At 33.9% G+C, this 17,380-nt stretch overlaps 1 protein-coding gene across 1 annotated transcript; it reads left to right on the top strand.

Annotated features, from left to right (window-relative positions):
- The first annotated feature begins 1,700 nt into the window (after positions 1-1,700).
- On the top strand, positions 1,701-13,427 carry LOC107470947 (uncharacterized). Its single transcript, XM_016090367.3, is given in 22 exon segments — positions 1,701-1,878; positions 1,974-2,917; positions 3,343-3,521; positions 3,524-3,870; positions 4,031-4,117; positions 5,254-5,300; positions 5,650-5,759; positions 5,852-5,952; positions 6,362-6,454; positions 7,579-7,662; positions 8,052-8,135; positions 8,387-8,455; positions 8,712-8,771; positions 9,493-9,564; positions 9,688-9,795; positions 10,018-10,094; positions 10,220-10,303; positions 11,231-11,345; positions 11,446-11,535; positions 12,111-12,176; positions 12,376-12,471; positions 12,897-13,427. Coding segments are annotated over 22 exon segments (3,144 nt in total). The 5' UTR covers positions 1,701-1,779; the 3' UTR covers positions 13,029-13,427.
- The last annotated feature ends 3,953 nt before the right edge of the window (positions 13,428-17,380 follow it).

The raw sequence follows: 17,380 nt of genomic DNA, 5'->3' as shown, positions 1-17,380 counted from the left end.
TCACCATCAATATGGTTTCACCCACAATTCAATCTCAATCAACCATTAAGCACATATCAAAACATGCATGTCTCTCATACATCATACTATCAAAAATCCAAAATCCACTAATTACATACATAACAACACAATTCATCTCAACCAATCAACAACATCAATAGTCTAAATGCTATCTTAGGGTCTCTAGCCTAAGTTTTCACACCACATTACATTTTAGATATAGGAAACCGAAACCATACCTTGGTCGATTCTCCGCTCAACTTGGAACACCTCTAAACCACTTTTTCACAAGCTCTCAAGGCTTCAACACCTCCATTTTTAGCACACAAAAGCCATTTTCCAAGCTTTCCAAGACTTCAGTCAAGCCCCAACATACCCAAACCACAATACCACATTCAAATATACCCACTCAATACCCAAACATCATAAACCAATAAATTTCACTAGGATTGAGAATCTTACCACACTCAAGGATCAAAGAGATAAGATTAAGCCTCTCCTTCAAGCTAGTTGGATTCTATAACATCAAGAGCTCACAAATCTCAACATTTTTCACCCAAAATTTCGAAATTAAGGCTGGAATTTCAGAGAGGAAATCGTGGTTTACCTCAAAAACAAAGTTGTGGACTTTGTAGAGTTCGACGTGGTGAACGTGTGGTCGCAAACGGTATGGCAATCGGAGCTCTGGATCAAAAGTTATGTCAATTTGAATCACAAATGGTGGTTTGTGATTTTTGGAAGAAGGTTCTTCCTCCTTGGCTGCCCATTTGGGATTTAAAAGAGGAGAGAGAGTGCTGTTTAAAGGTTTTAGGTTGAACTTGGTTGGGCCTACTGGTCCGATTTGGACCCGGTTCGGTCAGTTCGGTCCGTTATGTCTAATATTGAGCCAAATTTTTTAAAATTAGTGTCGAAATTATCGTTTTAATTTTTTCTACTATATTAAACCATAAAAATCTCATTTCTAATTTTCTAGAATATATTTTAATTTACGAGTTAATTATTCGCTAATTATACGAGTTTTACAAGAAATGTTTGGACGAACTTAGGGACACGCTTGTCAAATTTTAATTTCTTTTAAGGCCATTTCATTAATAATATCTATTGGGTACTACTTTGTCAACGCTAGAATTTTTCGACTATCGATTTAGTATTTACCTCTTAAACAATATTATTAATCATTTTATTAATTTTTTACATATATTATATATATAACAGGGGGATAAAAATATGTATTTCCTACACTCGATCTTTTCTGACCAGTTGAAGATCCTCCTCATTAAAAAACTTATCTCGTATCAGGTCAGGTAATTATCCAACATGACTAGATAAAAACGAGGTAAATACTCTCATATTCGGATAATGTTGTCACCTTTAATTATATATAGGTTTTAATTATATATGTTATAATGAAATTTCATGTAAATAAATTTTTTGAAAATGGTACTAAATGATTGTCTTTACATTGTTATTGGTTATTTTTTTAACATGAGATAACATGATTTAGTAGGATTTGAACACAAATTCGTGTTACTCTCACAATTCAGAGTATAAGTAATTAAGTAAATTAATAGATATTAAGTATATTGAGTAAGTAAATAAATAGATAAATAAATATTTGTATTAATACTTTTAAATTAACTTATGTGTTTTAATTTAATCTTAAGTTTACAAGGATAAGTTGTTAAACCCTCTACCCTTCTAGTAAGCTTGAGCAGTCACAGCCGCGCTTTATCACTCACCTCCATTCTCTTCTTCTGAAATGAACGCGGCTTCTTAACGATGTTTCAGCTCCAAAGAAGCTTGCTCTTCACTTCCTCAGCCCCTTCCTACTCTCTCACCTCTCCCTCTTCATCTTCTCTCTCCCTTCGCCACTTCATGGTAATCACTAACCATCCCCTTACTTCGTTTTTATTTTATTTCCAATACTTATTATGCAATAACATTTTCATTTTTATTATTTTTGCATCTTCCAGTTGCAATTCAAGGCTCTTCATAATTCCCCGGTTTCTCGCTTTCCTTATTCTCCGATAGGCATTGCAAATAGCAACAGCAATCTCCAATGTCAGAACTGTTTCCTCCGTTTACATTTTCGAGCGGCGGCGAATTGCGTTGCGCCGCACCTTCGTTGCTTCGGTAGCATTGGTAACGGTTCTAGGTGTTCTGTTTCTAGCCGTGAATTCAGGTTCCCGTTGAGTTTGATTAGTGATGGGGTTTTCAGTAAGAGGTTTTCGTCTAAAGTTTCGGATAGTAATTATAATCGTAATAAGAAGAGGTTGAGTTCTAGTGCTGCTGCTGTTGCTGCTGCGTCGAAAGAAGGTTTAGTTGAAGAGAAGAAGGATAAGAAAGAGGGAAAGGCGGCGAAGGCAAAGACGGAGCCCGTTGAGAGTGATAAGCAGGAATCTGAAAAAGTGAGTGCTAAGAAGAAGAAGCAATCAACAAGCAAGAAAAGTAGCAAGAAGTCTGCTGCTAGCAGTTCTCCGAAAGAGGTTGATGCTGTGGAAGGTTCTAAAAAATCTTCCAAAGGGAAGAAGAAATTGAGTACTAGTAAAACGAAGAAGAAGAAGGTTGAGATTAGTAGTAGTAGTAGTATTGAAGAAATGCAAAATGATTCTGCTTCTAACAAGCAAAGCAAGAGCTGTAGTGCGATTGAACAGGTGGAAATGCCGGGGAAATTTACTGATAAGCCGGTGTATCCTGCAAGTGGAAAGTGTGTGGTGGTTGTGGAGTCTGTCACGAAAGCGAAGGTTATTCAGAGATACCTTGGTGATATGTATGAAGTATTGCCGAGCTATGGTCATGTAAGAGACTTGGCTGCTAGGTCTGGATCTGTGCGACCCGATGAAGATTTCAGTATGGTGTGGGAGGTTCCGTCACCTGCCTGGACTCATCTGAAGACCATCAGTGTTGCACTGAGCAGGTAAATTCTTCCATACCTCTTGTTTCCAGCAGCACTGGTTCATACGCCATAAGTGCATAGTTTTGTTTGTGAAAATGTAAATGTATATATATGGTATTACAATTGGGCAGTAGACAGGGCGAAAGGTAGAGAAAGATTCAAGAAGACCATATATGAGGTGGTCAAAGGAAACCCTAATTTAGATATGATCATGTGTTATTGTATTTGAGACTTTTGAGGTAGTGGTTAATGATTATGAAAGACAAATACTTCTACCTATGTAAAATGCATTTATTCTAGATGGCTGTTCAATATGAAGTTATCAGACTTAGAATGATGCACTTGTGTCGTTTTTACTTGTATTGGATTAATTCTGTGCAATGTTGTTTATATGTGAGTGGCTGACAACATGTCTCCTGCGTAATTCATTTGACCTTGTTCCTCAGAGCAGAAAACCTTATTCTTGCATCAGATCCTGATCGCGAGGGAGAGGCTATCGCTTGGCACATCATAGAGATGTTGCAACAACAAGGTGCTCTGCACGATAATCTTTCTTTAGCGAGGGTTGTCTTTCATGAAATAACTGAACAATCTATAAAAGCAGCAATGCAAGCACCAAGAAAGGTGGAGCGCTTTCCATTATATGTGATAGAGAGATGGAAATTGATGAATTTAAACCGAGGGAGTATTGGAGTGTGGCGGCCCAATTAAAGAAGAAAGAGTCAGGATCAAACAAGGATCTTATCTTTCCTGCTCATTTGACCCATTTTGATTCGGCAAGGTTGAATCAATTTTCAATTGCTTCTGATAAAGAGGCAAAAGATATTGAAAACAAAATAATCAAGGCAGATTTTAAGATTGCTAACTTGAAAAGGAGCAAATTTCGAAGAAATCCTCCGACACCGTATATAACATCCACACTTCAGCAAGATGCTGCAAACAAATTGAATTTCGCAGCAAGTTACACCATGAAGGTACAAGTATCCACTCGGCATAATTATGGCTGTAATGACTAAGAAATTTTTTATTTTTTGTTTTTTAATTTTCTTCCTTGTGCATTTAATACTTCATTCCTAACTTTGAATTTTTCTAGAATTACCTCTATCATTAATTTGTTTTGTCTTATGAATGCAGCTTGCTCAAAAACTATATGAGGGAGTTGAGTTGTCTGATGGTAATGCAGTTGGTTTGATAACATACATCAGAACTGATGGACTTCATGTATGTATCACTCTGGTTGCATGACTATAGTCAAATGCTTCGAGCTGCTCTATATGCTTTAGATATATATCAAATTATCAATATATCATAGTCCAAAAGACCAAAACATCTAAAGCTTCTGCCATGGTGATATATTCCCCCCATTAATGTTGTACAATTCTTTGTTTACTTAGGGTCAGTTTGAATAAACAACTTAATTAAGCTTCCAAAAGAGCTTAAAACATAAGCTCTTTTGGATATGTCCATAAGTAACTTTTTTTAACTTTTAACTTATGAAAAGTTATAGCATTAATGTTTGGTGCAATTTCAAAACCAAATTGTAACTTTCTAAAAAGCTATTTAAGTGCTTATGGAGAAGTTAAAAAACATGACTTCTCTTATAATAAAAACTTTTTTATCACTATTTTAAAATAAGCACTTTTAGGACTAAAAAACCAAACACAAAATAACTTATTTATAAGCTACTTTTAATATAAGTATTTATTGTTTAAGCTCTTTTTTCAAAAGGAGCTTAATTAAGCTGTTTGGATAAACTAGGCCATAACTTATAAATAAGTTATTTTGTGTTTGGTTTTTAGTCACAAAAGTATTTATTTTAAAAGAAGAGTGATAAAAAGCTTTGTATTATAGGAAAAGTAATTTTTTTTAACTTCTCTATAAGCACTTTAAATGACTTTTTAGAAAGTCACAAGTGAGTTTTGAAAATTGTACCAAACGTTAATGCTATAACTTTTCATAAGTTAAAAGTTAAAAAAAGGTCACTTATGAACCTATTCAAATTGGCCCTTAGTTCTAGAAGTTGATTGTTAAGAGAAGATGGGCATGTTGGTCTGCATGAGTGTTTATGTTGGCACACGGTAAAATTTTCCTATAAAAGTCTACAGTGAACCCTTTGGCTTTTTAAAAGAATTTGCAAATCACTGTGCTTCTGGTTAAATAACGCCATAAATCTTGGATTTTTAAATGTGATCACTAATCTGTCCTTGTGTTTCCTAAATTAGATCACAATTTTGTTTTTAGTTATAGTTTGGCATATGTGGATGACAATTCAAAGTATCTTTGTCTGTTATATAATTTTGTCCAGATCAGATGATCATTTCGTTATTTGATGTTTCACTTTGAACTTTCTTCCTTAGATTTCTGATGAAGCTGTTGCCAATATACGGTCGCTAATTGTTGAGAGGTGATATCGACATATCCATACATTTATTCTTGCTTTCAATTTCATTACTTTAGATTTTATTACCACTTCAATAGGAAGTAGAAAATAGCAATTTCACTCCTGCTAATAGTTAACATATTTATTGCATAAAAGGTCAGTTCACATGCAGGATTGATTGTATTCTAATAAACTTTAGTTCCCTCATAGTCTGGCTTTCTAACACGTTAAAATTTATATCTTTCTTTATATGGAAGGCATTTATGGGAACATCTGCTTAATAAACTATGTTTAATGCCACATTATATTTTTTGTATTTGAATGCGCACTTATGATTGCCTTTATGTACTTGACTAGAATTTACTTGATGCAGGTATGGACAAGATTTTGTCCCACAAAGTGCACCAAGGTTTTTAAAAAAGGTGAAAAATGCACAAGAGGCTCATGAAGCCATTAGACCCACTGACATTCACAAGTTGCCATGTAATATGATGCATTTTTTCATAAATAATTACTTTAATGGTGAATGGAACTGAGGGTGATAGCTAACAATAAACTTTTGGATGGCTTGTCAGCAATGCTTGTTGGGGTACTAGATGAAGATTCCTTGAAGCTATACACACTTATCTGGTCACGGACAGTTTCATGTCAGATGACACAAGCTATCTTTGAGCAGGTTCAACTACTGAATTCGTTTCATCGTTGGCCTTATAGTACACATTAAACATCTTTCCCTTTCTAGTTTATGCTGGGCTAATTGTCTGTTGGAGATTAAGTAGAATTTGAATTGCTGCTACCTTTTTGTTGTATACTATTAATTGTGGCACCTTGCCAGTGTCTTCTATATTGTATATACATGTTGGTAGCAACCACAATTGAACTAGATTGGTCGATTTCCAGTCTAGCTTCATTGGCTGCTTTGATAATATCTGAGGTGCTTTCTGGTAAATTTTGTGTGTGTGTTCTAGAGAAAGGTCATTACCATTATTCTTTGAAAATTATAGTTTCCCGTATATAAAGTTAATCTGCTTAAGCCAGATGTTATTTTTAATCAGATATGTTACCTAACATCTTTTCAATTCCAGATACAACTTGATATTGGAAATGCAGATGAGTCTATTATGTTACGATCTTCCAGCTCACGAGTTGACTTTCCTGGATACCGGGCAGTTTTTACGGTATGGTTTTTTCCAGCATGTTGGTGGCACTGAGAATTGATTCTACTTAGCTTTTTCTTGGTTTTATAATCTTTTATATATCATTATTGTGCTTTCAAATAACAATGAATTATTTTTTTATCATTGATATTTTCTCTCAAATAAGTCACCCAGTAGTATTGTTTTAAGGTTCCAGTTAGTTATATAAAATTGTGAAAATCTTTTTGTTAGTTTACGAATTTGAGGCTCTTCCATACTAGTGAGTTGCTAGAGTGTTTCTATATGGTTTAAAGAGAATGTTTGCTGGCAATAATCTTGTTTTAACTTTGAATAAGATCTAGATATAAATTTCAAGAATAAATTTTCAAAGTTCACTATATGTTTGACAGAAATTTTTTGATGTTGAACCCCATAAATTGGAGGTAGAATTTCTTTTGAAAGAATTTTTTGATATTGAACCCCAAAAGATTTTCTGTCTTATATATATATCATTAAGAGAAGAATAATACAATATAGAGGTGTGCATTGCGCTCCGACCAAGTAATCCAAATAGTGACATATACTGCACAGTGCCACAAAGATATTCCCACTTTCCTGCCTCCAAACCCAGCAAACCTAGTCAATAAGAACTGATCTAAGGTTGCAGGACAAAAAAGGCATAATTATATGCATATGTTGTTTTATATGTGCACCAAATGATAAGAGTTTATTCTTTGCTTGTGAATCAGATGGAAATTACATCTACCATTCTAAATATTACTTGTAAGAAGATAATATAAGAATAATGAGAATTTGACAGGAGTTGCCTAATAATTGTCGCATACTAATTTTCCTAAATTACATCCAATCATATATGCGACAATAAGTGTAGATATCTAAAATAAATCTGTACAAAATTACAAAATATACAAGGAAATAACATATGGTATCACAACAATATTTAATGAAGCTTGCAATTGCATTTGACCTTTGCTGTATCCTTGTGAGTGGTGTGGAGCATCTATTTGCTATTCAGGCCCGGAAATGATTTTATTTCACTATTACTTTTCATCTGTGATGTAGAATGTTCACATATACTTTTATATGTCTAGGACAGTAGACTGGATGTGTTTCTCAACTTATGGATAGCCTTTTATCCCTTGTAGGACATTGATACTGAAGCTGTTCAAGATAAAGAGAGTGATGGAGCCAATCGTGATCAAGTTTTTGAGGTTCTAAATACCTTGAAGGTAATATTTCTTGAAATTTGATATTTTCTTTGTGGTGCATGGCTACTTCTAAATAGCTGCCATACTTGTATTGCTGTAGCAACCATACTCATTATAAATACTCGTTAGTCTTTGATTATAAGTACTTCAAATGCCCTTATAAGACATCAAATCTGTAACTAAACTATTTGATTTGCTGTTAAATGAATCATGCTATTACTTTATTCCTTCTTATCTGGAGTTCCTTTATATATTTTTACTTGAGCATTATAAAAATTTCATTTGTTTAATGATTTGGCTACCTTATTGTTTATAATTTTATAATCTATATATTTATATAAAAGATACCCCCATGTTTTCATATTAGAGCTTTTACAAAAAATTGCTCTTCATTGACATTCATTTTGCAGCCAGGGGACCCACTACATCTTGTTCAAACAGAGCTCAATCAGCATCATACACAGCCACCACCACGTTACACTGAAGCATCATTGGTAAGTCATCATGTTTCTTTAATTAGGACTAAACGAAAATGTTTATTTGTACAGTATTTGAATAGTTCTGCTGTTAGGGTTTAGAATTGTAGATTTTTTTTTTTCAAAAGAAAAAGAAACACAACCTTTGTGTGCTGAGACCAATTTGAAACACTTAGTAATTTTTCAATTTATTCCTTAAATGATATTGTCAAGCTTCTCTGTTTGTTTCCCCCTTTTTGGATATTCTCTTATGGTATTTCATATTATAGGTTAGGAAGCTTGAAGAGCTTGGTATTGGCAGACCTTCGACATATGCAACAACATTGAAAGTTTTACAGGTATGTGACATTCAGTAGAGTGAATTGCAATAAGCCATAACTATAGGATATTTATCTTTTATCGCAATTATCCTAACAATTTGAATTACAACTTGTGATTTAGTCAATCAATTTTTGGGTTGTTCAAGATATTTATTATGCTCAATTTTTACTCCAACATAGTAAAAATTCTTTTATTTCCTCTACCTGCATGTATTTGTTCAATTTTAATATCACTTTTAGTGGATTCTGAGTCCTCAAGTGTCTCTTGCCTCAGGATAGAAACTACGTGACAGTAAAAAGCCGTGTGCTGTATCCTGAATTTCGTGGCCGCATGGTAAGTTTTGGAATTTAAGCTTTGAATTTATTATTGGTCACAGATGAAATTGCTAATAGTAGCTACATTGTTGGTGCTATTCAAATACTATGACGAAAATGAAGATTTTAAACTAATTTAATATTGTAATTGTAATTTTGTCACAGTATTAGGCTGAATTTTAATTCTAGTGAATTATTCCCAAGTTTAATCATCAGATTTCTGGTTCCCATCATATGTGTTATCCTGAGGTCTACTTTTACCTGTTAGGATCCATTCACATCCAAAACGTGCTTTTGTCATTTGTATCAACCACGTGTTAATTAGTTGATTATCAAGAATATCTTGATCAACCATAGAAGATATTATAAATTATGGTGGTTGTTAAAAGCTAAATGTAGATTTCAAAACAAAGTATATCACTATATCTCAAAATAGAACATGGAGTGGACCAAAAAATATATCAAAACGCTGAATTCTGCATCCTATGCGTATCTGAATGACTTCAAAGAATGTCATTATCCTCATCTTTATTCTAATTGAAGATATTTTATTAATTAGTCATTTCTTTTCAATGCCTGAACATATCTTCTGCTATTGTGACAGACAACAGGATAAATTAACCTTTTCAGTTTCAAATTTTCTATGAACTTAATTCATGTTACCTATTATCTTTTTGTTCTGTATAAGCATAACACGAGATGTGATTTATTAGTGTGCATGTATGCTTCTGTGATGTTAGGTTTCAGCATTTTTATCCCATCACTTTTCAGAAGTCACAGAGTACAGTTTCACTGCTGATATGGAAACAGAGGTATTGTATATTTTCAAGTTTATTTTCTTCTCTAGAAATTATGAACTTGTATGCTCGTGCTATTTGCCACGTGTTAACCTCCTATTTCATATTTATTTAGTCAATCTCTCATTCTGAATTCAGCTTGATAATGTTTCTGCTGGATTAACTGAATGGAAAGGCCTCCTTAGAGATTATTGGACACGGTTTAAATTGTACTGTGAGCGTACTTCTAGTGTTCATATTCACCAGGTATGAATTTGTTCTAATCTCTGCTCAAAACTTGATATTTGGAGATCTGAAGCTCTGATTTTCCTCATATTCTCTACTGACAAAGTTTTCGGCGCACTGTGTAATTTGTATTATACCATTACTACATGTCTAGTTTGTGACTGTGATGGCCTAGAAATAAAATGCTTGACCTGCTGTGTTATTTAAGTTTATCAACTATTGAAATGTTTTTTATACGTGCAGGTTGAGAAGATGTTGGAAAAGAAATTTGGGGACTATTTATTTTCCGCCCTCCCAGATCAGACCCGTGTTTGTCCAAGGTAAGTTTGAGAAAAATAAATAAATAAATAAATAAAAATATCCCTTGTTCATTATATTCATCTTATGCTGCCAGATTCACTTGTCAGATATTGTCTTGATATCTTTTTATCTGAACTTGTTTCAGTTGTATGGAAGGCACATTAATTTTTAAAGTAAGCAGATTTGGTTCTGGCTACTTTATAGGTTGTGATCAACATCCAAGATGCAAGTGAGTATTTTATTGAAAATTTATTTCTAAAAGTTTTATTTTCCAATATTTAACTGATTTTACTACATATTTAGTTATCATACACATTTTATGCTACTTTATAGATTTGAAGGAATGATGAGTAATAATAGTATGTTTTTCTCAATGTGAGCATATTATATGGTTTCATTCCAATTTTTTATTCTTGTTATATATTTAAAATAAATCATGAAGCAAAAGATTGTGGCACCCAAATAAATAAATGGCTGAAGGTTTTCTACTTAATGACTGCCTGACACCCTTCGATATGGAAATGACCCTACCCTTCAACTTGGAAAAGTTAAAAGATTTTTTATTATTACTACTACTAGTGCTATTTATTTAGTTCTTTAATATTGGAGCAGATATTTGAACTTCTACCTGTGTTCATTTGAGCTTCTATTTTGATTGCCCATTATCTCAATGTTGCTTCTATTAATATTTTTGGGTTATTCAAATAAAGTATACATTTGGGTATACCTCCAACAAATCTGTATGATTTTTGGATACAATTTTAATTTTATATACAGTAGTCTAGGGCCTATTTGGCTGGAAAAAACATTTTCTGTTTTCATTTTCATTGATTTTGGTTTTGGGATTTCGTAGAGAACACAATAAAATCCAGTTATTTGTTTTCATTATGTATTTTCAAATTTTTCTTTTACAAAATTCTAAAAGTAAAAAACATTGAAAATGAACAAAAAATGTTTTCACAAACCAAATAAACCCCTTGTTTCTCACTGAGCTCATGGTTTCTAAACCAGATTGTGAGAATGTTAGTATTGTTATATCCATACAAATTTGGATTTGCCTTTTGTGATATTATGTTCCCCGAAATTTGAAGAAATCATGAGTGGTTATTGCAATTGCTGAAAACAGGTACTTTTTTTTTGTGTGCTTTGAAAACAGGTACATTGCTAAAACACTATATGGTGCAGAGGAGGAGGAGGAAGATTCACCTCATTTAAACACTCGTATAGAAGAACCAAAAGTCCTGGGTGTTAATAGTGTTTCAAATGAAAAGGTATGCTTAAGATCCGATCTTGAGTCAATGTTCTATGGGATGATTCAATTTTTGTACCGAATGCTAACGGTTGTGTATTATTGGCTCTACTTTCCCTTAGGTTCTCTTGAAAAGTGGTCCTTACGGATTTTATGTTCAGCTTGGGGAAGACAGGAAGGGGTACATACCTAAAAGAGCATCCGTCTCTCATGTATGTCCTGTTTACATTTCAACTCTTTGAGCATTTTTTTAAAAACATATATTTATTTTTCTGGATGTTGTATTAAGTTTTTTAATTGCTTATATGTGACTAAAAGACTTCTCTACTTACTATATTTCTTGCAATCTAAGTTGGAAGCTCAGAGAGTATGTAATATGTAATGTTCTAATGACAATGTGAAAAGTTCATGTTACTTGACTTAATCAAGGATGAAATTTCTGAGAATTGTGGTGACTATATGTAGCTGGTTTAAGAAAATAATGTTAGTTAAAATGTTTTGTAGTACTTCTTCTGGTTATAGCGGGGAAGTGTAGGAGGTATGGTGTTAAGGTTTTAGGGTTTGATTTGATATGATCATTGAGATATGATGTTGATGGTAAACTGTGGAGAAGATAATAAGGCAGTGTAAGTGCAATAGAATCATAGAATTATAATGATGATAAGTACAGAAAAAAAAATCTGGCTTTATGTTTTCCCTTTCACATTTTGAATGTGGCTGTTAAATGAATTTTCTTTGCATGCATAAATTTAAAAGGAAGATATTCACAGATTTTGGGTTATTTCAGATCAAAGATGTGAAATCCATCACCCTTGAAGATGCACTTGAGTTGCTACAGTACCCATTGACATTGGTAAGCTTCAGAAGCATAGTCTATGTTTATTCAATTATTCTGACATGTACTTTTGACACATTGAACATACATTTTTTCTCCCATTAGTATAAAATTTGACTTTGATTTTCACACAGCACATTAAATTCACAAATCTATCTCTTTCCTTGTATCTGGATGTGCTTAATCTCTCAAGTAATTAATGTTCGCTTCTGGTTAGGGCAACCATCCCAAGGACGGACAGCCTGTAATACTAAAGCTCGCAAGGGTTGGGTTTGCCGTTAGACATCGACACACAATTGCTTCTGTTCCTAAGGTATGGTTATACTTTCAGCCTCTTCTCTCTTTATTTTCTTTTTCGGTAGGTTTTGTTTTGTTTCATTTCCGTCTTCGGCTCTTTGCAACAATTGATGGAGAATTTAAAACTTAAATCAGTTAGCATCCTTTAGGACTTGACAGACTAGAAACTATTTCTTATTCTTGAAGTATCATGTAAGATGTGTTCCTTTCTATAAGTTGTTTTTAATATATTTTTTCCCCAAAATGATCAATATATAAATTAATGTTGGTTCTCTGTTTTTAACTTGTAGTGAAGTTGGTACTATCCTTTACCATTAATTTCTCATTTGCAAGATCTGCATATTGTCATCTTACCTATGATGTTCTTTAATTTGAGTGTTTTTTTCTTTTTACTTTTTTCTTCTATTCTCATTTTCCTTCCTTTTTCTAATTGATATTCAGAATATGAAGCCAAGTGAAGTCACCTTTGAAAAAGCTCTTGAGCTCTTATCAGGCAAAGATGTTAGAAAATGTGGTAGACCTAAAGGTAAACCTAAAAGAGTTGATGAAATTGAAGCACTTGAAGCTTTCTAAAGTTTTGACCATAATAATATACATAGCAAGGAGCACAGAGTACTTGTGATTAATTACATCAATATCTGCCAGTAAGTACTAGCAGGGTCCAAACATTTTTCCTATCAAGGGTTTGCAATTCTAACACAAGCTTTGGAAGATTTTTTTAGGGATCGCCAAGTGTAGATTAGTCATTGGACTAGTGAATTTTGTTTTTGTATAATGTTTAGGCCAATCTTATTTATTTATTTTTGAAATATAGAAATATAATTGTTTAATGTACCAAACATATTTTTGTTAAACCCTTAAGGCTGAGATTTTGGTAAGCATAAGGGTTTATAGCTTTATAAAAATATTCTCTTGGTTGGCTTTTGTATAAAGCTGATGACTGATGAGAGGACTCATACAATAAACTCAGTAAAGCATATCAATGGTTTTGCATTTATTTAATTTAGTTTCCACATGCTTATAATTCGTATAAATTAAACTAAACGCATTGAGTAGTAGCAATGTTGGAGTTACAATTTTTCAAGGATCAGATCTGGCTTCATTTTTTTTCCATCTTTATCAAGAGCATAATACAGCAGGGTGGTAATTTTATTGTGCTAGAATTTACCAGTTGTGGTGAATTGAAATAGTTGTAAAAATATTTTTAAATTTGTCATAATGTGTTATAGAAATGGATCCAAGTTAAAATTCATATTTTGTGAGAATTTTTCAAAATAATTCGTCAAATATATGTATAATCACAAAAATAGAAAATATGTTAAATAAGTTAAATACATTCATACAAAAATTTCTCTAGAAGCATTATTTTAAATATAAAAAATATTTTTATTACATCACACGGAGATATATACTAGTATTTATTTACATTCGTTTTTTGAGTGACTATTTACATGATCAATGTAAAATAGATTTATATTTTAATAATATAAGATTACATAATTGAATGAATATATAAAACTACCTTACTTATAATTCTATAAGATTAAAATATATTTGAGATTGTTGTTGGGAGATTTTTATTTTTGATATGATGAAAATAGTTGTGTATAGCTGAGTTATGGGGGAGTTGGGTGAATCACCGCTGGATGATCACTGGGAAAGAGAAATCGAACGGTCCGATGGAGGTACCAAAATCGGACGGACCGAGTACTGTAATCGGGGGTACACAAAACCATCGGTCCGATTTCGTTCCCCATTCCATGTGGCACGCATGCAGGCTCCCCCGGTTGAATCCAACGCTTCCGAAAGTTGAATTGAATGTATCCCCACCTTCCATAGCACCCCTTTCAGCCTCACACTCAAAACTCTCTCTATTTGCTCCCCAAACTCAGACCATCTCCATTGTTGAAGGCTACAAGGACCACACAGCAGTTGTAAATTGGACTGAAGACAATGCCAAGAAGACCCAAAATTAAGGAAGTGAATCAGCCAGAACTTCATATTGTTAATTATCTTGGACATCCAGATTATGTAAGTTGGACATCTAAATTATGTAAGTTTTTATTATTTAAAATTTTGATTTAATAAATAGAATAATGTATTAGATTTTAATAATAGTATAAAAATAATAATAGAGTAGAACTAATTAGTTAAATTTAAAGGATTTAGAAATAGAGTAAGAATAATTAATTTAAAAATTTTGAATTTTTTTGTTATTATGATTAGTTATTATGTTTTTGCTAGTTTGGATGAATGAATGAAATTAAATTATTATTATTATTATTATTATTATTATTATTGTTGTTGTTGTTGTTGATGATAATCTGTGGATATTATTGTTATTATTATTTTTATTACTATTATTTGTTTGAAGGAAATTTGAATTCATATATTTTTGTTTTAATTGTATTGAACTGGAAGTGGATTTTAGATTAGAATATATACAAATCTGTATTATTTTAGTTTAAAAATAGAATTAATAAATTAGGTTTGATCGCTGATGATAATAATAATAGGATAATTTTATCAATTTTAAAAGATCGAATCTAGATAGATTTATTTATATATGTTGTTTTATGAATATTATTAATAATATCGGCTTTTTAAAATTAATAATAATAATAATTATTATTATATATATACCAATAATAATAATAATATGTATGCTTTGTAATGTAATGTAAAGACAAATATATATATGTATAATGGAGTATAATCAGATCATTGTTAATATAATTATGTATTGATAGTTACAATAAAAATGTGATATTGCAGGGTTCACGAATGTTGTTATGTGATCACTATTTACTGTCGGACCGGTACAACCCAATTGTTGAGGCGTATTTACAGGAGACTGATTTTTTTCATGTTTCTCAGATTGGAGTCGTTCAATGCCAGTCAGCAATGGTTAATGCTCTCATCGAGAGATGGCGTCCAGAGACTCACACCTTCCATTTTTCGATTGGTGAGTGTGCCGTGTCGTTGGAGGATGTGGCGATGATTCTTGGTCTGCCGACAAACGGAGTTCCGGTTACAGGACCAACGATGAGTAGTTTCGAGGCCATGGAGGCCGAGTGCTTGCACCAGTTTGGAGTTGCACCGAGGAATAGGGACTGTAGAGGAAGCTTTATAAAACTGACGTGGTTTAGGGGTTTGAAGGATCGCACAGTATTGACTGATGATATTCAGATTCAGAGGTATGTCAAGTGTCACATAATGTTGTTATTTGGGACAATTCTGTTTGGTGATAAGTCTGGTGCAGCGGTGCATTGGAAATTTCTGCCTTTGCTCCGTGACTTTGCGGGGATCATACAGTATAGTTGGGGTTCGGCATGCCTCGCGCACTTGAATAGATCATTGTGTAGGGCAACCCGTGTCAACTGCAAGGAGATCGATGGTCCGCTTACACTTTTGCTTACTTGGGCTTGGACCCATCTCCCATTTCTTGCCCCGATTCCTGGCAATCCTCGAGTGTTTCCGATCGCAAACAGGTAAAATGAATTAATGTATGCGTTGATTTCTCTACTAGAAATTGTATTCTATTTTTTACACAATAAGTTAAAAAAGGGATTTTTGACGGCAGGTGGCGCAACTGGGATCGTGAGAATTTTGCTTACCGATATCATACGCTTGCGCACTACAGGAGGTTGCTGGATGATTTGCAAGAAGGACATGTATGTTGTAAACTACTAGTAGTTGCTTTAGTTTGAGACATGAATTAATTGTTGTGTAGTCATTTGATAGTCTCGATGTGTCCAGTTTGTGTGGCAGGCTTATGGCATTGACTTCATTGAGCCGGACGTGGTTCCACTAGACATCCGTCAACATTCAGTTGTTTGGAGTGCAACAGTGCCGCTTATATCTTTCGAATGTATCGAGTGGCATTCATCCAATCGATTCAAGAGGCAATTTGGTTTGATCCAGGACGTTCCTACTCAAGAGTGGGACCTAGGCACATCACACGGGGAAGTACTAACGGGACCTAAGAATCAAGATTGGTCCAACACCCACTCTTTTTGGATTATGCAATGGACCAATTGGTATAGTCATGTTCTAGCTGATGACTTAGTGCCCTTACATTATCCTTTGGAGATTTATATACATTGGTACCGTGGAGCATTCGGTGCCCACTTGCAGATATCGGACCTCGTATTTCAAGAGGATCCAGAGGGTCCTCCAGTTCATAATCAGGAAGAACACCAACAAGAACCGCCTGCACCGCCACCGCATCCGCCGTCGCCACCGCCACCGCCACCGGTCCCACAGGAGGTTCAGTGTGGTATGGAGTATGTGCCGCAAACACATCCATCAGATTATTTTACACAGTCAGTCCCGTTACATCAAGAATATTGGAGTGGTCCACAAGCTGATGCAGGGGAGCAAGCCTCATTCAGCCAGCTGCTTGGTTTCATGGCTCCAGGGCCAGGGTACTCACATTCAGGAAATGTTCATGACATACCCACGGACCAGTTGGCGCATCCGACTGGGATTACTGCACGTAGGATGTCATTCGATTCGATGCCTCGAGTTCACACTTCCTCTGAAAATTCTGGAGCTAGAATGTCTGTTGACTCATCTAGGAGTGCTGATGCCACGAGAGGAATCTTACAAAGTGGACTAGATAGGCGTATTTCAATGACTCTAATTCAGGAGACCAATAATGCAGTTGATAATGACACTGATAAGTACCTGGTAGATAATCCGGATAGCGATGAGGATGAGGATGAGGATGAGGATGAGGATGACGACGAGGACGAAGATGAAGACCATGGTGATGATCCCGAACCTAGTACAGGTTAGTTGTTACTAGAATTTTGATTACATATAGCATTGTTGTGTATATTTATTGTCATTCAGTTTTTATTTGTAACATGTCATGTATGTTGAACTGATAGGTACGGCTACAAGTGAAAAGGGAAAATGCT

This window comes from Arachis duranensis, chromosome 10 (genome assembly GCF_000817695.3).
Source record: "Arachis duranensis cultivar V14167 chromosome 10, aradu.V14167.gnm2.J7QH, whole genome shotgun sequence".
Lineage (NCBI taxonomy): Eukaryota > Viridiplantae > Streptophyta > Magnoliopsida > Fabales > Fabaceae > Arachis > Arachis duranensis.
The sequence above is the reverse complement of the archived record's forward strand: the minus strand, read 5'-3'. Positions and strand labels throughout refer to the sequence as shown.